The sequence below is a fragment of the Cygnus atratus genome, chromosome 6, assembly GCF_013377495.2.
Source record: "Cygnus atratus isolate AKBS03 ecotype Queensland, Australia chromosome 6, CAtr_DNAZoo_HiC_assembly, whole genome shotgun sequence".
NCBI lineage: Eukaryota > Metazoa > Chordata > Aves > Anseriformes > Anatidae > Cygnus > Cygnus atratus.
The window spans coordinates 3578773-3602391 of record NC_066367.1 but is presented as its reverse complement, the minus strand read 5'-3'; the positions used below and the strand labels follow the sequence as shown (position 1 = coordinate 3602391).

Here is a 23619-nt window from a genome sequence, read left to right as displayed (position 1 = left end):
TTAAAGCCCCCAAGAGCTTAATACCACACTTCTGTCCCAAATCCTGCAGTCAGTGCAGATAGGGAGATGACAAACTCACTCAGTGGCCTCTCCCCTGCCTGTCTCTTCAGTTCAAGCTCCCTGGTTCTGCAGCCCTGTCCTGAAGAACCCCAGCTGTGACTTTAACCTGGTAATGCTAATGCCTTCGGAGTGGTTGTGAATTGCTTTAATAGTCACTTGGGAAAGAGAGCAAACCAAACTCTTTTCCAGGAGCACCAGTGTCCCTAGCAAAAGTTAGAGAAAAATATTTTTATCTGTAGAACCGGGAGAGTTTTTTCACGCGGCTGGCGGCCCTTTCACCTGCCGCTCTGGCCACTCGTCCACAGGCAGCAAGGCAGGCTGTTCCTGTCCAGACAGCCCCCACCACAGACCGCAGTGAGCTCAAAGAGATGCGTGACGTTGTGGTGCTAGGTTTTGTGCAGGGTGGAGCTCCCGGCGTAGGAATTGTGCATGAAGGCTGAGGTTGCTCGGCTAGGTGGCTGCGCTCCCTGTGAGGAAGCTGCCATCCCTTCATGTCCGACCAGCATGTCCCCAGCCTTCACAGTAACGTGTCCACAGGTGGCTTCAGGGCGCATGCGTGGGCTTTTTGTGTGTGTGCCGAACAGGATCGGGTCTCATGTTTTTGCCACAGTAAGGTTCAAAGCACGGTGAGGCACATCCCCAGGCCGTCCTTCCCCCTGCCCACCGGGCACCCGCCTCTGGCAGCATCATGGCGGGGGACACACATTCCCCCCCCTACCCCGGGCAGCAGAAAATGGCGGCGGCGCGGTCCAATGGCGGCGCTCCGCGTGCCGCGGACGGTTCCATTCGTCTCCCCCCGCCCCCCCGCCCGGCGCCTCGCGTGGTGGCGGCCGAGCACTATAAAAGCGGCCGCGGAGCACATGCTCGCTTCAGTGCCGGCGGCAGCGGGAGGCGGCGGGTCGTGCCGCCGTGTCGGGGGGAGAGGGGGCGGTGGGCGGCGGGAGAGCCTTCCGGTCAGCGAGCAGCCCTCGGTGCCCGTGTCCCCGTCCCGTGTGAGGGCTGCCGGTGCCCCCCTGCCCGGCCCTGCGCTGCCGCTGCCCCGCGGGATGCGGGCTCGGCCGGCCCCGTCCTCCCCGCCGGCCGCAGCATGAGCGCGGCGAGCGACGCGTACCTCTTCATAAAAGACATAAAACCCGGACTGAAAAACTTAAATGTCGTCTTTATTGTGCTGGAGATCGGTAAGTGGCGCCCGGCACGCCTCCCGCACACGCCCCGGGCTGCCCACGCGTGTCCCCCGTGGGCGGGGGTGCAGGGCGGGGGTGGGTGCCCCCGAGCCGTGTGTGGGAGCTGTGCACCCCCGGGCTGTGCTTGCACCCGAGCTGTGGGTGCTGTGCAGCCCCCTAGCTGTGTTTCCACCCGGGCTGTGCTTCCCCCCGCAGGGCGAGTCACCAAGACGAAGGACGGGCACGAGGTGAGGTCCTGCAAGGTGGCCGACAAGACGGGCAGCATCACCATTTCCGTGTGGGACGAGATCGGCGGCCTCATCCAGCCCGGGGACATCATCCGCCTGACCAAAGGGTGCGTAGGGGCCTGGGGGACCGCTGCTGGACAGCACAGCCCCGCCCCGGGCCATCAGCCCGGTCCTGGGGAGCCTTCTGGCACACAAGTGAAGGTTTGGGAGTGGAAGCAGGCTTTGACTCCTTGTGGAAAGACACAGATGACACAGCTTGCCCTGGTTGGACCGTCTCCTTATTCCGGAGGCAGCACCCTGAGATCACTTGCCAAATTAAAGCAGTCTCCTCCGCCCCAGAACATGCCTAGTACAAACATATGCTCTGGTGGATATGTAGGAAGGGCTTGTATTTTTAATGAGGAGCTGGTGTTTCAGAGACTTACTTTGGCTTTAAAAAAGCTCCTTAGGAGACCACTCCTCTGTAGGAGGGGGGAATATGCAACAGTCACTCCTCATATGTAAATCAAGCAGGGCAATGAAAAACATGTTCTTTTTTTAATAGCTAGTCCTTTACTCTAGCAGTCAGCTCCTTAATGAAAGGAGGGAATAATGAATGTCCCTGCAACACAGGAAAGTTGCAATTCTATTGCGGTGGATTTAACAGAAATGACAGGCAGAGGGGAACCTTCTCAAATTCACTGTAAAAATTCATATTAGGACTACACTGTACAGCTTGGTTAGGTGCGATTGGATTTATCACAGAGAGCCAGTTTAATTTAAAAAACAACCGCATTATGTTTCTTAGCTGAGAGAAAGTACGTTAGCTTAAAACAGAGTTTAAAAATACTTTTCCATGTTACTTTGTCAGTAGCAAAGTGATTGTCGATTTCACTTGAGTTCATGTCAGTTAGTTTACACTTAAAGGTGTATTGCACTGGCACTGTGGCCTACAGTATTGCAGGAGATCTTGGTGCTACAACAAGTACAGGTCCTTTTAATTTGTTTCTATGAAAAACTAGGTAAAAGTTACTCAGTGGAGCTGCTAACTGAGCTTTTGTAGTGGTTCATTCGAGTGTAATTCCTGCTTTTGGAATGAAATTGGATGACCCTTGCTACCAGGACTACAGCTGCTTCCTCCTATGCAAATATCATTCTCTATTAAATAGGCTGACTCCTCAGAGGGAGGAGGTTTTGGGGAAGCCTGCTTGCGTGGAGAACACGTGGAGCGCTGAAACATGCAGAACGAAAGCAGGGCTCTGGGCCAGCACAAGGCCTTGTGTGTAGCTGGTGTTGAAACAAATTGTGATACTCCTCAGCAGCCGTACTGTGCTCTGCTCTGAGAGTGGCTTACTGTGGCTGCTTTGTTAGTTTGGTGCTACCAATGGGAGGGTTGTTCCATCTCCGTGTCAGAAACGGAGTTTGGCTTGTATGAATTAAATCCATGAGCTGACACCAGGATTTGAGGGTGGCTAAGTCATGCCTTCATTTATGTAAATTGCAGACTTGCTTAGGACTGTGTAATGGCAAAAGCTAAGTCTGTTCTGCTTTGGCTCTTCTATTAAAAAAATGCCCTCACACAGGCATACAGGGTTCTCTGAACACAAATTTATATATAACTCAGGATTCAGTGTGGGATGTTGCCTTTGAAAGGCAGGTAGATTTTGACTTCTTTTGGTAGGTTAATCTGACTTTCCAGTGCTTACTATTGCAAGTAGTAAAGTGTTGTTAGGTCCTATGTGTAATTACCCCTTTCTTCTGCTGAATTTCAAGCCATTAGATGCATTCCTCCTCAAAAGCAGACGCTTGCTGATTTTGGTCATTGGCTGACTAACTCATTTACAGGAAGCTGCTGCAGTTAAGAACTTGGAATTTAGAAATACTGAATTCAGTGTTTTATAACCAGCTCCTTCTGAAGCAAAAACAAATACCTACATACCTGGAATACCTTTGTGCTGGAGATTATCATGATTTGCTGGGTCTTGTCCCAGTAAACAAATGCTCTACATCTCTCACTTGTTTCTGCTTTCCTTTGTGCTCTGCCACAAGACTGTCCAGCTAGCTCGTTATCAAGGGTTAAGCGTAGAGGGGATCATATTTAAAGTGTAAGGTGGCATTATGAGGTGAAGAGCATTAATCTTGCTTCTGGATGGAAAACTCCCCAAGATGTGCACCGAAGTGTGGACCCACCTCTTCACTTGCTATGCTGAGATACAGAAAAGGCCAGCATTGAACTGGCATTGTGGTCCCGCTCTGCTAGCCGGGCCCCTCCGTGGTGCCTGTGTTAGAGCCCTGTGAGGCAGGATGGCTCCCGGTCTGAGTAGATAAGGCAAAGGGCAAGAGAAGGGCTTGTTACCTATATTTCGTGGAGACCTGGAGCACAAGGAAGTGGTGACTCATTGAGATTATCTGTGACTCCTGACAGCAGAATGTCTGGGGCTCCTGCTTCCTTTGCTGGATCAACACGCCCATATTCCTGTTAGCTCCCTTGCGCTGCATCTGCGCTTCCAATGTGCATTTTGCAACACTTTTCTTACATGATGCTCTTCCATGGAAGGAAAACTCTGTGAAACGCTTTGTATAACTCAAATTCCAGTGCCTGGAGCCAAGTGCCTCTATACAGAGAGTGCACTCGTGCTCTGCCTTGTAAGTGACTGTTTCTGCAATCCAAAAATGATATTTTTGCATGTCACTTGGAATGCAGCAATCAAACTTGTACCTTGAAAAAAACAAAACCAAGAAGCAAACGTGGTAAGGACCTGTACTAAAAAAGTAAACACTTACTATTACACGCATTCAGTAGCAGTATCCTCCAGTGAACAAAGTTAATTCTTCCCGGCTGCTGCTGGAAGCATAGTAAGCCCCAGACCTGAGAGTTCTAACAGTGGTAACATGGGTACTGCTTTTGGCAAAGTGCCTTTCTTCCGCAGGAGTAGTCACAAGGTTTGCTCCAGCCAGGGAAAGAGCATCAGATCTCAAAATACTTGGCTGGTTTCCTGGAATTCCCAAAGGGTTCAGCCAAGCTTCCAATACCTTTTGCTAGAAGTAAAACATAGGAATCTATAATCTTCTAATGCACTAAAGCTGCAGTTGAGATCTCTGGGAATTGTTTTTAGTCCATTAATTCTGATAGGAAGTATTTTTTTTAACCTTTGAAGATGGCACGTTTCTGCTTGCTTTTTCAGTGCTGGTCTTTTTTATTATCTAAGACTTTTTTGTTCTTTTCTTTGGCCAGGTATGCATCTCTGTGGAAAGGATGCCTGACACTTTACACAGGACGAGGAGGCGAGCTGCATAAAATTGGGGAGTAAGTATCACATGCTTATATTTGTCGTGTTACGTGCTGTTCTCAACAGAGCATCATGGTAAGTATAGGATGGGGTGGCTCTCATTAAATAGAAGCTAGGTCAGCAAAAAGGTGCTGATCGGCCTAGGATAGGTACAGTACAGACATCTGTGATGTGATTTTCCACATTGTATGGTAATGAGTTCCAGTCCTCTAAGGATTTTAGGCATATTGAGGTAAATCAGCCTCTGTCACAGTACAGGTCTGGATTCTACCTGGAGGTGGTGGCGGGGAAGTGGATAAATGATGAGGGACTTAGTCTGCATTGCTTACTTAGACCTCAGGTTGAATAACCACTTTGGTGGAAACCCTGTGTCTGTCTCATGCTTGAGAGACAACCAGTGTAAAGAAGACAAAGGTAGCTTCCATGAATCATATCTAAACAGAAGCAAGCCTCGTTAAACCTCCTTTAAACTGCCCACAGAGTGAGGCGGTGACTTTTCTTGACTAAGAACAAGCATGAGTAACATACTTGACAGGCAACAGGGAAAATAGCAACCTTTTTCTAACCAGAAGAGATTTTCCACTTCACACAGTGCTGTAAGAGGCCTTGTAGTCATTAGGGAAGTAGTGCCGTGGGGTGGCCCCCTCTTACATGGTTCAAAAATGCCCTGGGCTCTTCTGGATTTTAAGGGATGACCACGTTTTCTGTGGTGCTAAGTCATTGCTACCACTTCCATGTGGTTAGTTGGTGGGCCTATTCCTTAGGACTCCCTGTAAGTGGAAAAGGATGCTTTGAATTTCATCCCTCGTTTCATACTCCTCTGTGCTATGGTAATGGAGCTCTCTGTAGTATGGGAGCGTGTGGGAGTATTTGTTTTCCCTCGAGGTCTAATCCAGCCATAACTGGGAGCAGGCTGGGTGACTCTGTGCCTCACCTGACCCTGTGAGTGGGTGCTGGACAAGATTGTGTAGATGGGAGAGGCTGAGGGAGCTCTTTTGTTACTTCTTGTTTTCTTTAGACCATTTTACCTCCTAGAGTAGACGTGTACTTGCTCCTGCTTGACTGACATACCCTCACCTGGATGAAGTGACAGCTTTACCACAAGCCTATGCAGGGATCAAAAAGCTAGCAAGGCCTTTTAGTACCTACAGCTACTTTCTGAAGGTGTGAGATCTGGGTTAGTGACTTCTTGATGGTGGGATACGTGCAGAATATATATTCCTGGAGTTGCAGAGTTGAGAACTTTAAGGACGGCTCTAGAACGTCATCATAATGCTGATTTCTTCTCAGGTTCTGCATGGTATACTCAGAAGTGCCAAACTTCAGTGAGCCCAACTCAGAACACATTGGACAGAACAAACTGGTATGTTAAACTTGTCTGAGACTTCAGCTATAAAGTGCTCCTCGTTCTGAATACTTCACACTAGGCTGTGATAAGATATAGTCCTTCTGGAAAAATGGATTTGAATTGATACATAAATAAAAGTCAATAATTAGTGTAGCAAATAAATTCTATGTAGAGCCTCAATAAGAACACAGGAGAAAAATTCCGTTCTGTGAATCTTTGCAACTTCTTTCTGACCCGTATCTTTTTTTACATTTCTCTGAAGGCACAAGGTGAACAGAATAATAGTTCTGCATCAAGTAATATGAGTTCTTGTACATTCGGGCCACTGGGTAAGTCTCTTTCATTTTGTGGAGGTGAAAGTATAAGAAACAGTTAATGGGAAGGAAAAGAAATTTACCTTAAGGGCTTCGACACTGGGGGGTACAAACCTGCTCTAAAAAGTGTTTTCACTTGGGGCATGAATCTGCAAACACAAACACAGACATTTCCTGAATAATGGTTTCAGGTTTTGTCCCCAAGAAGAGGAAGAAAATATTCATAGTGTCTGTGTCATGTAAAAAGACTTTACTAATCCTAGGTTGTTCTGATGCTTTCAAAGAGTTCTGGCAGCACTTGAAATTCTGTTTATAAAGTGCAGTAGCAGGAACCGTTTATTTTTTTAAACCACCTGAGACCTTGGTCTTAAAAATGCCTTCTTTAATCTTGCCAGTTACCATGGCTTTTCTGCCAGGTTAGCTCCTCAAAATAGATAGAAGTGGAGGTAATCTGAATTCTAATATCTGACCTGACTGCATGGCTTTGTGATATACTATTTAAGCTTTAATGCCTAATAAGTTGCTTCAAAGGCTTGAGTGGGTGTAAGCTCAGAGGGAACCTTATTTGTGGCCTGCCTACACAATGCCCAGATTCAGTGCCTGGTGTTCTGTAGCTGAGTTTTGCTGGTGGATGGCAGCAAACTGATCCATAACTTGCTGCTGGAAACCTCCATGTCACTTCAGTTCGGTGACTGTCTGGTTTTTCTTTAGCAACATGATGATCATTTCCTACTTTAATAAGGAGCCCTCTGTGTACCTTTGAAAATAATGCTTCTGAGCAAAGAGTCTTGCCTTTCCTTTTCCAGGGTGAGGCAAGTGGGCTTTTAGCCCAGTTGGTGTGCAGGCACCTCCTTAGTGTCCCGGTGTTGGGTTTTGGGCAGCTTTGTTTCTGCTGACCTCATGTTCATGAGAACTTAGCGCTAGCTGACTTGCTCCTGTGACTGGACCTCACAAGACAGCTTTCTATTTCTGTCTGCTAGCAGGGAAAGATGCAATAAGCTATGTGCAGCTTGATTGTCTTCTGCTCATTTCTACTTGACTTCTGCCCTGCTATATCTCTGGAACATCCTGGTTGTGTGACCTACAAGCCAGAGCATGTTTCTGAAAGCATCAGTCTAGTTTTATTAGACTCCTGTCTCTCCTGTGCAGGGAATTAGCATGCAGCTCCCTGTGGCCCTTCTTGCTTTTGTTGGAGGTGTTGGGGAAGGGATTAGGGGAGAAGGTAAGCTGCAGCTGGGGTCTTGGGAATGCCAGAGGGACTTTTTCTAGTGCTCAGGGTTTGCTGATGGCTGCAAACTCCGTATGTTCCCTGTTGTTAAACTTGTGTAGGGAAGCAGTGATTTCGTTCAATGGAACATGTGATGACCTCTTTTCTGTCTTTTTAGGAAACGGTTTACAAACTGGACCTGAATCAAGTGGATTCCCATTTACATATAATCATGGCCACTCTTATGCAGGTAGTGGGAGAGGCAATGGACGAGGACCTGTAAATCCAGCAACAGCTAACAGTGTTCAGCCTCTTCCCCCTGCTGTCAGTAATGGGAGGGACCCACGCAGAGCCTATAAAAGATGACTATGCCAAATGTGGTTGTACAGCTTGCTTAAACTCTACACTCTACTTGAACACTTATTGCACTTTTATTTATGGTTAACTGTGAACCAGTTTGTCCTTTGTTTTTTACCTTTTGATCTATGGAGCAAACGATGTGATCTTTTGTTTTGCTTAGGGAAGCACAGTGAGTCTTCCCCATAAATTAAAGGGGTAGAGGGAGAAGGTGGATATAAGGACATAAGGGTAATGGTTTGAAGAGCCTCAGTTAAAACTCAGTACTATTTGCTAAACGGAAGAAAATTTCAGTTACATGTATGTATTTTTCTGTTTCTGTTGGTCAGCCATATAGCCTTAAAAGGTCTGTAATGTCCTGTGTGCACATAACGTTGATTTCCCGTTAGTGTTAATGGGAGTTCTTCGTACTGGAAGAGAAATGAGGGAGAAGGGCAAAGCAGCCTTAGTGAACTAGGTGTACTTGGAATGAATATAGCTTGTAAAAGCAATAAGTGTAAGGAAATGGTGGTGCCAGTACTTTGTGGTGTGTCCTAAATCAGCGAATGAATAACCCAGACAAAAGTCAAAGACCCGGTGAGCATGTTGAAACTTGACTTCTGATTCCAAAAATCAGTATGCTATTTTAAAGACTAATTCTTCATCATGCCAATTCCAGAGAAGGCATATGTTATTTAAAGAAAAATTCTCCATAATCCACCATTATCAGTGTCAAGGAAAGCAACGTTTGTTTTTTTTTTTTGCTTTGGGTAAAAGCCTGGATGCTCATTCTTGCTTTGCCTGGAATGTGAAAGGAAGATCTAAATTCAGACAGCATTGGAGGATACTGTTAGTAGCTGTAAAAGCTCGAAGTTACTTTACAGGACTCTGAATCTCCAGGAAAGAATGAGTTTCACAAACTGTTCTCAAATGCTGCATTACATATCTCTTTAATGAGGCTGAGTACTTTTCCTTTATTCATTCACTTTTCCAAATGAATTTTGTATTAGATCAAGTTGTATGTTTGGATTGCAGAGACACTGGCCAAGCACACAGCTGCAGTTTTGGTGCTGCTAAGCTTTTCTTCCTCTGTTTTATATGGAATATCAATTATCCCTTAAAGAACTTAACTCTCACCCCACTCTCCCTTGGGGGAAGCTGAGGTTTTTTTTTTTCCAAGATTACAAATGCCTTGACCCTAGGTAACTGTCCAGTGCCATATTTCAGATCAGGTTTAAAAAACAACTTTGAAGCTGAGGTGTCATACTGGATTCATCTGTTTAACTCTTCTTTATAGCTGACCTCTCAAATAAAAATTGCACTAACTACTTCAAAAACAAATTAACTTTCTTTCTGTCAAGCCATAAAGACTTGATGACAAAAGGCTATTTCTGAATTGCAAGTTGTCTCTGTTATTCATGTTATTTGAAACTACCCCTAAGTTACTGATGTTTACAAGTTACATCTGATACTTGTTTGGTAGTCTCACGATTTGTTGACAGTTGCCTCTAAGGGGCAAGTTCCTTGCTTAATCTGAAATACCAAAATGTCTTTAAAAGCGGGCAGCAGCAACAACAAATACCTGAAGGAAGCTTTAGGGAGACCTGTATGCTGTTTGCCTCTGATTTGTTAAAGTGCTACCCTGATGCCTGTTGCCAAAATTTGTCCTGCACACAAAAGAGTGGCATGCCTGCTGAGGTCACTCGCTGGTGCTGTTAGGGGGGAACAGTGCTAACTTGTAAAGCATGCAGTGAGATCGGGGAAGTGGTGTAAGGTGATGTGTAACTCAGGGACTTTAAATTGCTTACATATTTAGAAAAAGTCATCCATAGAGTCTAGATGTATAGACAACCTTTTATGTGGTGTTGCATTAAGATGTTTGATATGCTTGTGAGAAGGAATCCAAGAGGACTTCTAAACCTGTGAAGTACGTGTGACATGTTCCGAAGGTAAATGAGCTGTAAGTATGGTGTGAGAGCTGTGCTTTCCAGTTGTAGCTGTAAAGGTAGTAAGTGAGTAGTTGAAGTGATGGCGTGGTGGTGACTTCATATTCGTTGGGGTGTCTCAGCTGTGGATCTCAGAAGTCCTGGTGGTCTTGGTTTCTCTACAATAATAAAAGAAGGTTGAAATAATGGGGAACCTGGTTTCAGTGTATGCAAAGGTACCTGGTGTTTGCAGCTCTATGCATCTGGGCTTTTATTAAGCTAATAAATTAAGTTGTTCACATTCAAAACTGAGAATTGCTGCTGATAAATGTCATACTTGAAATGTTTGCTGTCAAGTGGATGATTGACTTTCAGTTGGGAGGAAAAAAGCACAAGAGGCTGGTCTCCATGTTTTCAAGGTTAGTAGCATTCCTGCCTTCATCTTTCTTATGTGAAACTATTTCAGTTTATTAATAAATTTTTACTTCTTTGCAGGGGAAATCTGTGCCCTGAAAAGTCACATGGACTTAAAGTAAATGTAATAGCAACTTTTCAAGGTTCCTCTGAGCTTCCCATGAACCTAAGACAAGGAAGTTATTTCCCTCAGAGGTATCAGTGTCAAGATAGTGAGTTCTCAACTTGCAGAGGAGTCTGGGAGCCTGCCTTACATCTGGATCCTATCACCTCAGTGTATGGAGGCTTTGCACAGAAACGTTTCCCTATGTAAACAAGCAGTGGTCATGAGTTGCTCACACTATAAGCTGCTTCACAGGGTTCAGTGGCTAGGTCATTACGGAGTTTTTTTACACCTATCTGTGGAAGACACCAGAGGTAGGATTTTTGTGAGGGTAGTTTCAGTCTAGGTAACACAGGCCACCAAAGGAGAAACCTGGAAGCTGTCCACTTCCCCAAACAGCGTTCTGCAGTGCAGCTGAGTAGTCACGATGCGCTTGGAGCCACCATACACCCAGCTCATGTCACGTCATGGTGCCACTCTCCTCTCCCTCCATAAAGGGACTTCAGCAGTATGGCAGTAGGGAGTTCTGTTGCTTATCTGCTGAAGTCCTCTGTGCTGCTCTAGTCCTTCCTCAGTCTGAATCCCCTTCATTCACAAAGTGGAAAAGCAGTCCTCTATTGCCAAACAGTGCCTAACCCTGAATGTGCTTGGGGGCCATGCAATCTACATCCACAGTGAAAAGGGGAAGGTGCTGTAAGTAACACACAAGTGCTGGAGCAGGGCATGTGATTGCATAATCACAGTTCTCACAAGACATCTGAATAGCTTTGGCCTTAGAACTGGCAGCTTGCTGTCGTGTGTGACAGCTATTCCTGGCCTTACAAATACCATTAAGAGCATAGGCTTCTGATAGGCACCTGCTGCCCCTGCAGAGACGCTGTGGGCTGTGTGAAGCATCTTTCCTATGTCAGTGCAGTCTGCAGGGATGATGCCCTCAGCAGCATTGCAAGGATGTCAGTCATGGTCTGTCAGTGAACATGGCTCACGTCTGAGCCCAGGGGATCATTTAGGGGAGGAGGAAAAAAAAAAGTGTTAGCTCTCTGGGTCCTTCACGTTTTCATAGGCTTTAGTGTATAGGCCTGTTTTGCTAATGACCTGGCTGTACCCTTCCTGTAGGGATCTTTGTATCTAATGTCCATACCCCTCAAACAAAGGGTTATTATCTGTTTCATAAAGGCACTTTGCATCAGCAGCTCCCAAAGTGCTTGCTAGAACTGGGAACTGGTAAAAGCAAAGGGTTTTCAGGCATTTCTGGGACAGCTTTGCTGGGCTGCTGCGTGGCCCATGTGTTCTCAGTGGCCCAGTGATTTCCTTGTTCCTCTTTCACAGATGTAGATTTGCTCTTTCTATTTTTCCCTAAACTTTGAACCAAGCAAGTCTTTGCATGGCCAGGTGCAGTCTGGCAGTGTTTTCCAGGGGCGTCCAGTGAGGTGTGTGGCTCTGTCTGTCTTGCCAGTGGCTCGCTCTTGACTGGTTTCAGGAGTTCCTGCCCCTAGCCCAGCACCAGCGTGCTACTGAGGAGACTGTGGGGCTCTGACTCCACGTGGTCTGATGAGGCTCTGTTAATGATTACAGGAGCAGTAATGATTTCAGCAGTGTGTTTAACCCAGATGCTCCCCCTGCTGCGCTCTTCTGCTGGGTGAGCCCTGCCCTTGCTACCAGGGGCACAGGGTGCCAGGAGACCCTCAGCCAGCGCCCTGCGTGTCTGTCCCCTGGGTGCCCACCTTGGTAGCTGTGCTCAGAAGGAAGCATGGGCAGCCCTCACGGTGCTGGTACCACCCTGTTTTTTTTTTTTTTTCTTCTGGTTTCTTCTGCAGTGGAAGATGTGACAAACCAAGCAAGGGGCGACCGCCTGACAATCTCTTCAGGAATTCATTCAGAGATGCACTTTCTGATGTGAGCCTTAACCACGTTACTGATTCCCTTATTCTCATCCAGGGAATTTGAAGTTGTTGCGGCCCTTTGTAGGGATTATGCTTTTTGATCTGTGATGGGCGTTTGTGTATATGTATTTTTATATGTATATACACAGCATCTTGCAATTGGGATGGAAAAAAAATAATCCTAAAAAACCCTGTTTACTAAACTACAGAGGATAGACTTCAGAGGGATTAGAAACTAAATGTGGAAGTTACTAAGGGGAACAGTTAAGGACTTCATTTAGCTTTTTAATTAAATAACTATTTTTTTCCTCAGGAAGAAAGTAATGTAGATATAGGAGCTTCGTCTAAAACCACCTCCCAGCTGATAAACAGGCTCTGGGTTGTATGTTTCCTAGGGAGCAAGATTAGGGACGGAGTAAAACATCAGGATTTATCACAGCTCAGGAAAGAAAATTCTTGTGTGCTGTAAATGCATGTTCAGAGCTAGCTGCTTCCCGTGTGAGCTGAAATGGGATGAGATCTGCTCTGCAGAGGGAGAACCCAAGGCAGTGCAGTCCCTCCAGTGCTGACTAGCTACCACGTGTTAGGTAAGCTGGCACATAAAAGACAAAATCAGCTTAGTAAATCATTAACCAGGACCCTCTAGGAGTGTGTAGCTGCATGTTGCATGACCCCATGGGGGTGGCTGGGAGTTCCCTCTGAATTTAAGCGTGGTTTGCACTAGGTCCTGTGCAGGCAGCAGGTTCCCATCTGTGAAACCAGGGGTGGTCAGGCAGACCTGTTGGAAGCTGAACTCCTAACTGGTGTAGAGGCTGAACACAGTGGAAAACCTGAAAGCCACAACCAATGTGTAGGGTTTTCTTTCTAAATCAAGAGAAGTTTAGAAACACAGGTGAAGCTTGCTTTCTCCATACCGCCCCTCCTGCCAGGTGGGAAGTGCAGCTATTAGCATGTGATCTGCTGCACCTGGTGCTTCTGCTCCACTCAGCTCCTCCGCGCCAGGGCGGGCGTGGGCTGATGCTCTCAGGCGCATTCATGCCTGCTTGGAAAACCAGGATAGCTTGGAGATGCTGGGAGAAGGTCTGTGGCGGGAGGGCTGGTGGAGCTGGAGGAATCTGGCTGGTGGCTTCTCAAGTCTGTACTGCAGGTAAATGTTTAAAACATCGGGCAAATGCTGCCAGGGGTGGCTTGGGGAGGGGGAGTTGATTTTGGCACAGGGCAAGCAGGAGGATGCATTAAATGGTCTACTGGAGCCCTCTCCACCGGTATTTTCTATGATATATGCATTAGCTTCGTTTTTGTAATTTCCTCCTTCATAGGTTGATTAATACTAAATTTAATTTTCTGTAATCAACTTGAGCATGTAACTTGGAGAGATGAGGTTTAGGCTGATTGCAGTAAAAATCTACCTAGCCCAAATAAAGCAAAACTATTTTTATCTCTAAATTATGCAATATTTTCAGGGAGCTCTGCAGCCTACTTATATTTAACCTTTGAATGGAGTGCTCTATTTTTTCAGATCAACTAATGCAAACTTTGTAAATGGGTTTTTTAATTATGAGAGACCCACCTGCATGCCATCAACCAAATTATTAGCAAGGCAGAGAAGGATAACCAAGACTGCTGTCAGACTTCAGCTGAATGTGAAAAACAGTTAAATGCCAAGAACAGTGGTTGCCAAGAAATAACTTTAAACACCAGGTGCTGGAGGAACAAATTAATATGACTTATTTTTAGAAATAGCAGATCGAGGCCTGATGCAGGCATTTCCATGTCAACAGCAGCACTTGGCCATGCAGTAGGACTAGCAAAATCAACGCAACCTTCTCTTAAAAATAAAAAAGAAATAGATGCAATTTAAGTAAAAGCTTTAGTTAGGGAGGGAAAGAGAAGCTGATCCCCTCTCTGTTATTTGCAAGACTCCAGTGAGCTGCTCCTGTGCTGTTGCTTATTGGACTTGCCTGTGATGTGGCTTAGGATGACCTTGAAGTAAGGAAGCCCTGTGCAAAAGCCATTTTTGAAATCTTTGCCTTGGCACTTGCAATCGAGTTTCATTTTGGCTGTGCTTTACTGCTGGCAGGGCCCATTGCTAAGGACAGTGAGCCTAAATGTTCTTGCTGAGCTTATTTCCTTCAGTAGTGGAGGGCATCAGAGGTAATTTCTAGAGGAAGCAGGACCCAAAACGTAAGTAAGTATCATGAAGCCGCTAAGAAGGCTGTGTCAACTTTGGAAAATTGCTGCAATTAGCTTCCCATAGGTTTTTTAGCAAAGTGGATTTGCAGAAGCCTTCTGGGGCACTTCATCAGTGTTTCAGCTGAAGACATGAGTTACAAAAACCTGTGTCTTTCTAGTGGATGCACATGGCTGGAAGAGGCATTGGGAAAAAGAGGTGCATTGATAAGTTACTCTGTCGCACGTCTGGTGACAATTTAATGACTGGTAGTATCTGTAATGACTGTGGGTTTTTCTGGATGTGCTTCAGCAGTCCATTTTCACTGGGCAGAGTTTTCATTTTTGGGGTGTGTGTGTGTGTGACAGGAGAAGGCACATCCGTCTGTGGCTTTGGAAGTTTGATGACCAAAGCTGGCAAATTGCAGTTGTTACCACAGGCTGCTACGTCGGCCCAGGTGTTGCTGTGCCCCCCAAGGAACTGACTTAAGGGATCAGGACGATGCGTGCAGGGATTGTGATGATGTGTTTAGCCTGGGATCAGAAGTACCAGCCTCCCAGAGGATGCTGCCTGTCGTCAGGGTGTTCTGTAAGTGGTGGATGGGAGGAGGTGTCCCTGCGACTGTATTTTTAGAGATTGCAGGTGTTTCCTGTTCCTCCAAAGATGCTTGGTTCACCCCGTCCCACGACGTGAGGACTTTGTGATTTTGTTTTCTTCTTGTGCTTTTGTTGGTGTTTCAAGGGAACTTGCAAGAACCCCACTGTGCAGCTGTTTCTTCTCTGTCTGCCCCCTCTTTTATCTGTCCTGAGAAGGTCTGTGCTAGCAGCAGTGGCAGGTTCTCACCTGCGGTCCTGCAGGAACTTCCTCTGTCTCTTGCTTATCTTCTGCCTTGTGGCCTTGCCCTGCTGCCAATACCCAGTTTCTTTCATATAACTCACATCTGTCTTGTACGTGTTATTAGTCATTTGGTGTTTGACAGGTCTGTCTCTTATTATTCCTGCTGGTTCTGGCTCCCTTCTCTCTTACCGAAGTAAATTGCAGGCCTGCCCAATTAGAATCGTAGAATCATAGAATATCCCGAGTTGGAAGGGACCTATAAGGATCATGGAGTCCAACTCCTAGCACCACATGGGTCTACCCAAAAATGCAGACCATGTGACTAAGTGCACAGTCCAATCGCTTCTTAAATTCAGACAGGCTTGGTGCAGTGACTACTTCCCTGGGGAGCCTGTTCCAGTGGGTGACCACCCTCTCAGTGAAGAACCTCTTCCTGATGTCTAGCCTAAACCTCCCCACCGCAGCTTGACACCGTTCCCTTGGGTCCTATCGCTGGTGACTAAAGAGAATAGATTGGCGCCTGCCCCTCCACTCCCCCTCGTGAGGAAGCTGTAGACTGTGATGAGGTCTCCCCTCAGCCTCCTCTTTTCCAGGCTGAACAGGCCCAGTGACCTCAGCCGCTCCTCATACGTTATCCCCTCTAGGCCCTTCACCAGCCCTCCTCTGGATGGACACTCTCCAACAGTTTCATGTCCTTTTTGTACTGTGGTGCCCAGAACTGCACACCGTACTCGAGGTGAGGCCGCACCAGCGCAGAGTAGAGCGGGACAATCACTTCCCTCGACCGACTAGCGATGCCGTGCTTGATGCACCCCAGGATACGGTTGGCCCTCCTGGCTGCCAGGGCACACTGCTGGCTCATATTCAACTTGCTGTCAACCACAACCCCCAGATCCCTCTCTGCGGGGCTGCTCTCCAGCGTCTCATTGCCCAGTCTGCACGTATAGCCAGGGTTGCCCCGTCCCAGGAGCAGGACCCGGCACTTGCTTTTGTTAAACTTCATGTGGTTGGTGATCGCCCAGCTCTCCAATCTGTCCAGATCTCTCTGCAAGGCCTTTCCACCCAACAGAGTCCACAACTCCTCCAAGTTTGGTGTCATCAGCAAATTTGCTCAAAACACCTTCTAGTCCTACATCCAAATCGTTTATAAAAACATTGAAGAGGACTGGCCCTAAAACAGAGCCTTGGGGGACCCCACTGGTGACTGTCTGTGTCAAAAAAGAAACGTGTCAAAAGCTTTACTGAAATCCAAAAAGATCATGTCAGCTGGCTTCCCCTGATCGACTAGATGGTTGACCTTATCATATCAGGAAATCAAGTTAGTCAAACGGGACCCACCCCTCGTGACCCCATGTTGGTTGGGACCAATGACTGCATTGTCCCCCAGGTGTGCTTCAGTAACTTTAAGGATCATCCTCTCCATAATTTTGCCAGGCCTGTAAGAACGCACCTGTCCCTGAGCCGTTCGCCTCGGCTGGTGACTGCAAAATGGCCGCGATGGCCGATGCAAACGGCCCGCCGCTGCCGGCTCCGCCTCCTCAGCCTCCCTCACGAGGACTGCCGGGTCCTGGCGGCTCCCTCAGCTGCTTCGAGCGGCCGCGATGCCGGCCAAAAAGTCGTGCCCGCCTCGATCCCCCGCTCCGCTGCGGATGGCGTCTGTCCTGGAGCCGATTGCCTCGGCAAGTGGAGCCCCCATGTTTTCTCCTGAGGTACGTGTGACATTGCACGCCCTCTGGCAGCGCTGCCCCGACGCTGGAGCCCTCTGGGGCTCGGGAAGGCGTTTCGTGCATCCTCGTAACAAGTTGTTCACAACTTCCCGGGCACCGGGCTTCAAGCTCAGCCTTCGAGAAGACTTTGGTAAAGAAGAAAGGATCGTTTTTTTCCTGACGGCTGCAAATGAAAAAGCTTTTCACTTGGGAGTTGCGGGTCATATTTATGGAAATGTGGAGAGCACTTGCAATATTTATAGTGGTTACGGAAGCGATTGAATCCATCTTTTATTGATAAGTATTTACATGCCCACAAAAATCCTATTGTGCAGTATTTGAGAGAATTTTATTTAGATTTAGTATTTTGAAGTAATTTTTTAGTGTTTCTTTATTATCCGTGGAGTGCGAGATTCAATATTTCAAGTCCAACTGTCACCAAACAGCAAGAGGTTTTTAAAAGACTTTTATTTTACATAAAGATAAATGTTGAAGACACATTTTGCAGAGGCACCATCTGTTCCATGTTGACCTTAATTTTCTGGATGAGTGCTTTTCCTCAAATGTTTTAAGTCTTGTCTACATTTCATTTGGTTGGGAGTGTTTAGGTTATTTGTTGAACAGGAAATCAGATATTCAGAATGCAAACACGCCATTACATTGCAAATTATTCCCTTTGTATAATTTAGCAAACTGCTTGGTAAATAATTCCGCAGAGTTGCGGGTAGAGCTGCCTCTCTGACATGTGGCAGGTGCCCTTGGTGGAAGTGGGTTTCTTTGAATGCCACCGCCATGCCTGGTGCTGGTAGGTGGGCTGCGGGATGCCAAACAAGAACTGGTGGTGGCAATGGTGTGTAAATGTCTTTATTCCTTTTTCTTTAGGTGTCTTTAGGGGCGAGGATGGGATAAGGGCTTGTTGGTTGGCTTTGTGGCCCTGGCAGGGTTTGCTGTTCAGGCTGTCTGGACAGCAGTACGCGATTCTAGCAGAGGGAGGTCACTGAAGCAGCTGTGTCTGGTACACATCATTTCTGCAGGGCAATATTGCCAGCCACCTCCCTTTCTTCCTTCATATCCTTTTGCTCTCACATCTTCAGCTGCAATAGGCTTACAGATGAATTCTGGCTTCTTTGCCTCTAGCCTTGCTCTGTGGCTTGTCTGACAAACTCCCTTGTGTTATCGATGCAGGTTACCAAAACTGGGCTCCTGAATCCTGACCTTACACTGCCTTCAGCTGTGGGGACAGGAAAAATACCCTTATCCAAGTTGTCTACCTCCTTACTAGTTCCTTCCTGCTTTCCTTCTCCATAAGATAAAACATAAAAGTCGTAACACAACTCTAGGTGGATGCTGTCTCTATTGGTAGGTGGTTGATTTGGACTGACGCTGGCCTGCAGCAGCAATTATTTCAGTGACAAAATGTGCACTTGGCAGGGGCGGTAATGTCTTTGTGGTTTTGGGTTGCGAGCGGCATTGTAATCCTGCCCTCATGTTTCTTCTCCTAATGTAGGAAATCCTTTCACCCCTTCTGTGCTGCAACATCTATAGTCTGAACATGGACAGGATATTGATTTTTTTTCCCCTAGAATATGGATTTGGAAATAAAACTAATGATGTGGTAGAAAAAGTGATAGAAATTATTATTATTATTATTATTATTATTATAATTAATAATAATTTTATTTTATTTCATGCTTCAAGAAAATCCCAGAGGGGAATGCTGCAAGGACCACACTCTTCTGAATCAACCAGCTGGTTTCCCTACAGCTCTGCTGTATGAGTGCCTAGTAAAGCCTATTTCAACGTCATACTGAGATTTAGGGGAAAATGGCTAAACAAATATCTAAATATCAAGATTGTGGTGTTTCTGAATGCCAAAACTTGTGGAGAGAGACACTGCCAAGGTGGTGGCTGGTGTGTTGGTCACCAGCCTGGCTCTGTTGGGCAATACCCATTGCGACAGCAAGTTTTGAGGGAAGTGCTGGAGAGGGAGGGAGGTGCTGACCTGTAAAGTAATGAAATGCAGAGCAGCTAAGTTTTGTCTCTAGTGGTAATCTCTAGCATCTAGATTTCTGGCTCTGTGCAAGGATAGGAGTGGTTGGTATTTGAGAAAAGCTAATGATGCTCTCCCCCTACTACCGAAACAGATACTTTTCTGCTCTTTGAAGAACTGAGAAGTCTTGCAAATGGGAAATGTGAGCTGGTTTGGTCACTTCAGTCTTGCTTTGAGGTGGTGATTTATAAAACATGTCGAATTGCATGCCTGTAAATGGGTGAAGAATAACTCAGCAGGAGAGTGTCAGAACTGTCCCTTGCGCCTTTGGGGTTGGCCCTTTCAAAAGGCAGGATGTCTTGCTTAACTGCTGGAAGGTCAGCTTTTAATTATTATTGCAGCTAATCTCAGTTTGATTTTCTTTTTCCCTTTTAATTCTGTCAGCAGTGGCAGAAACAGCTGTTAAAGGAGGCTCACTGCAGAGCAGGGCCTCCCTCCTGTGCTGAGGCAGAGGTGGGCAGTCAGGCAGGGGCTAACAAACACAGCATTGGGCTGGTGGACCTCAAATCCAACCTCTGACTGGAATGGCTTCAAACATTGGCCCTATCAAGAAGCTGGACGTCTGTCCTTCACCAACCTAAGTAAATATCTGGAGTTTGAGCAGCAGCTTTAGCTAATGACAGAGATTGTTGCCATACTGCCTTTAATGTGTGGTGTCTGGACACGTTGCAGCCTCATGTTCCTGCTCATGCTGCCCTTCCTAGCTGGATTAGCAGCGCTGGGGCATTTTGGGGTTATTATTTTGGGTCCCAAACAAAATGTGAAACCAGGACGGAGCCTGAATCTGAAGTAAGGGGCTGTTGGGAGACTACAACATTGGTGGAGTAAGAGAACGAACAAAACCTGCCCTTTTCAAGATATATCTACATTAAAAACGTTTCTTTCTCTTCAGCAGAGAAATGTTTAGTTTTACAAAAGAACAATACGTTTGTTTCCACACATCTGCCTTTCCTCAGCGTCTTAAGAAAATACCTAACTTTGGTAGCATCATCATAGAATAAGTGTTTTAAAACCATCTGGGGTACGTTCATTATGTTTCTGCAGCAAGAAGTCTGTTACACTTTGTGCAAATAATTCTTTTGAGACAAAGCAGCCCACTTCTATGTGATCTAAAGAAGGTATCCTGCAAGTACTGCCTTTGCTTTGGCATGGTCATATCTGCACAGCAGGACTGAGTGTATTTAAGATGACCAGAAGTATTCTGACCTGCTGGATTGCAAGCTAAATAGTTATATGGTTTCTATAGCAATAGAAGTCATTATTTAGAAGAGCATAACTTTCTTAAGTTGGAAAGAGGGGACTGAAAGCAAAATACTTATCCGTGTGAATGCCTGAACTGCCGTGAGATGACAATAGATATAACATCTGTTGCAAATCTAAGGGGCTAGGGGAGGAAGCTGCTTTCTGCTGGCACACAGGAGAGGTCCCTGCTTAAAATAATAAAAGCAACTCCATTCCCCCGACCTTCAAACTTCAGCTCCGTGTTTTTGCATTGGTAGTACTTTTAGGTTTGTATTGTGATGAAATCCCAAACCCTGTGTTTGCTGGTTGCCCAGGTCTTGTGCGTGATGCTACGACAGCCGCCCTCCTCGCTGGGCTGCCGCTGTGTTAAAACCCGAGCTTCAAAGCAGTGGCCTGGGCTTGGGAGGAGGGTGGCCAGAGCAGAAGCCAGGTGGGTTTCAAGAGCCATATTCAAATTCGCTTCACACAGGAAAGAATTGCAATCGCTGTTTTGTTTGAAGCTGTAGTTCTCATAGAGCATGTTCCACTTGGAGGAAATTGCAACAAATGTGCGTGTTGAAAAGCAGAACGTCGTTTTGCCGTATTAGAGCTTGCTACTTACCCTGTGCAATCTCTGGATTGTAACTAATTAATGTAGCTACACCTAAATACTGAGTTAGCTACAGCTGAGAAGGAACTTATTTTTCCTGAGATTTTTTTTTTGTGTCTGCTGGAACGAATGGGTTCTTGGGGTGCTCTCTCCTTTCATCCAGAGTTATTCACCAGGAATTGGATGTTGTAGTGATGCAGGCTGGTGCTGCTGTGCCATAAGCTCTTTTCTCCCTCACCTGGGTGGCATTAGCACTTGGGGCCCTTCAGCTGAAATCTGAAAGAGAAAAGGATGTGCCTTTGGCTGGTCTCTGTGAGATCAAAGAGCATGGTGTTACAGTTTGAAGCCGAATGTAGTCGTAAACATCATTTATTGGTTCATCCAAAAGCAGGCAAATAGTTTTCCCACTTGTTATGAAAATAACATCGTTTACTCACCATCTGTTTATTCTACACTATATATACTTTTTCCTTCCAAGACAAAATGAAGATCTTCTGATTAGCAACTACAGTAAAATGTGGCTGATTTATTTGAGAGAGCTGCTTTTTGCCAAGTACACTGCTGTAACAAAAGTACTGTTTGTTATGACATTGTACTGAGTCACTTGTTGATGCTATTTGAGGGAGAGAATGTAGTTAAGAAACTGGAACAGGATGTTCATTTTATTTCAGTACTTGTAATCCTGAGTCACCTCTGATAGCTGATGAAATACAGAAACTCGCGTTTTCGGCAGGGCTCCTCTTAACATAATTTTGGGATGCCGTAATTTGATACAGGGTGGAAAAATACACAAAGCTGGTTTTATGCAGAGAGCTTTATTTTAGTTGTCACTCTCTGCTGGAGCGCTCTTAAATTTTATACATCTGTGGCACTTCACCGTGTCTTTAAATGTTCTGTCGGTGGGCTGAAACATGAGCTGAGGCCTCTGTAGCACACAGGGCTATGCAGGTATTTAGATTTCGAGGATACTGTCTCAAATATGTGGTTTCTGGCTGTTTTTGGAGATCACCAAGGTTGCTTCTTGCGTGGTCCTGCTGGCTGCTCGTGACCTGCTCCCATGGCAAAGGTGGGAAGTCCAGGGGCGTCCGGCTGCATGCCCGTGGAGCAAAGGCAAAAGGTCCAATTCAAGTTTTAACTGCAGTTTTGGATATAATCTTATCCGAGCCCGTTAAGCTGCCGGAGTATGATTGTTAAGGTGACTATCAGATTAGTATGAATCATCAAATGTACATTACTATTTCCTGTGTGAATTCAATAACGCTGGTGAGATCCTGAAGCCGAGCCTGTTTTCTCATGGGGGCCCAGAGGCCTTTCAAAATAATTTGCATGCATCGCTTCAGCTTCACTTCTGGGTGGCAGGCAGCAAATCTGAAAAGCCCAGCTTACTTATGGGCAGAAAATAAAGAATGTTGACTCTGTTAAAGCTGTGGGAAGAATTTTTGTAGGAGGAATGTGATTATTAGATCTGAAGTCTGACCAGGATTCACAATACTGCCATGAGATGTGTGTGAACCAAGCAAGAGTACCCCAAAAGTTTCCTTCCCCACTTAATAGGAAAGTAGAGTGAATACAGGGTATGGAGGTAAAACTGTACAGTTAAATTATCTGCAGCCGGGTAGTCAAATGCATTCATCCCTTCTGGCACTGCTGCTAATTCATATTTAAAGCAATATGAATTTCATGAGCATTTAAAAAAATCATATTTTAAATTCAATTTGCTGTCAACTCATTTGATGTTTTGTGTAAAGTCATTTCCCATAAACAGGTTACTGAATATCAAAAGGCTTGTCTCATCCATAATTTTTGGAAAGAAATAATATTATAATAAAGATGAGAATCTGGTTCTCATGAGTCAGGAAGCACTTTGGGGATTGTTGGTGCTCTTTGGTGCTTCCCTTATCACAGTCAAGGAATGGCCTGGGCAAGTAACATGCATCTGCAATGATGATATTGTTTTCTAGTAGGTTGTTCTGAAAATAATTAGTGTTATATACACACGTATTATAATAATATATATACAAACATATATTTCCAGATATCAAAGAGTAGGATGAAAATGGATTACAATACCTCATATGTGACAGGCCTCTCAAGCTGTACAGCCTGTGCAGCATTTAATGAACCAGGTAATATTAGTGGATATATTGAAAAAGTAAGGTATGTTTATTTAGAAGTGTAGAAGAAATAACTGCTTTATTTTCTTGGCATGGGTTTCTTACCTGTGCTTGGAGATGGCTGGCACCTGGAAGGTGCTGCACTACGTGAAACAGCATCAAAGCTGCTACGGAGCAGAATCCTTTGCAAAAAGAAAGAAATTGGTCTCTGGATGCCACCAATCTCTCTTCCAAGTGCTGAGTTATGTGCCCTGGGTGTAAGCACATAACATGCAGGTAAGCGGCTTGGGCTCTTGCGAAGATTTGATGGATTCCTAACACAGCAGATCAGGCCAGTAAGGTTGAAATAGCTTTTTATTTATTTATCTGCTTGCTTGAACGAGCTCCATTGTAAAAGTGGACATCACCCTCTGTCTTCGAAAATTGCTAGAGGAAAAAATATCAAGCCCCCCAGTTTTCCAAAACCTATGTGTTTTTCCAGTGGATGATTGCCCTGGAAGGATTTGGTTTTTGTTACTTCAATTAGGGAAGAAAGCTCTGCCTAATTGCTAAGTGTCAAAATGCCCTCAAAAGTAGAATTTCTGTGCTTGAGGCAACTCACCTGAAGCTGCTGAAGCGTTTCTGAACACTAGCACCCCCTT

General features: G+C 45.7%; 1 protein-coding gene across 1 annotated transcript; it reads left to right on the top strand.

Annotated features, from left to right (window-relative positions):
* Window positions 1-932: 932 nt before the first annotated feature.
* Window positions 933-9331, top strand: NABP1 (nucleic acid binding protein 1). Its single transcript, XM_035536884.2, has 6 exons — window positions 933-1238; window positions 1440-1578; window positions 4686-4757; window positions 6031-6103; window positions 6351-6417; window positions 7788-9331. The coding sequence occupies exons 1-6, from the start codon at window positions 1148-1150 to the stop codon at window positions 7973-7975; spliced, it is 630 nt and encodes a 209-aa protein (XP_035392777.1). The 5' UTR covers window positions 933-1147; the 3' UTR covers window positions 7976-9331.
* The last annotated feature ends 14288 nt before the right edge of the window (window positions 9332-23619 follow it).

Coding starts and splice junctions, on each gene's coding strand:
- NABP1 (XM_035536884.2), top strand. CDS start 1,148: ATGAGCGCGGCGAGCGACGCGTACCTCTTCATAAAAGACATAAAACCC. Junction 4,758..6,030: donor GAGCTGCATAAAATTGGGGA/GTAAGTATCACA, acceptor ATTTCTTCTCAG/GTTCTGCATGGTATACTCAG. Junction 6,418..7,787: donor TTGTACATTCGGGCCACTGG/GTAAGTCTCTTT, acceptor CTGTCTTTTTAG/GAAACGGTTTACAAACTGGA.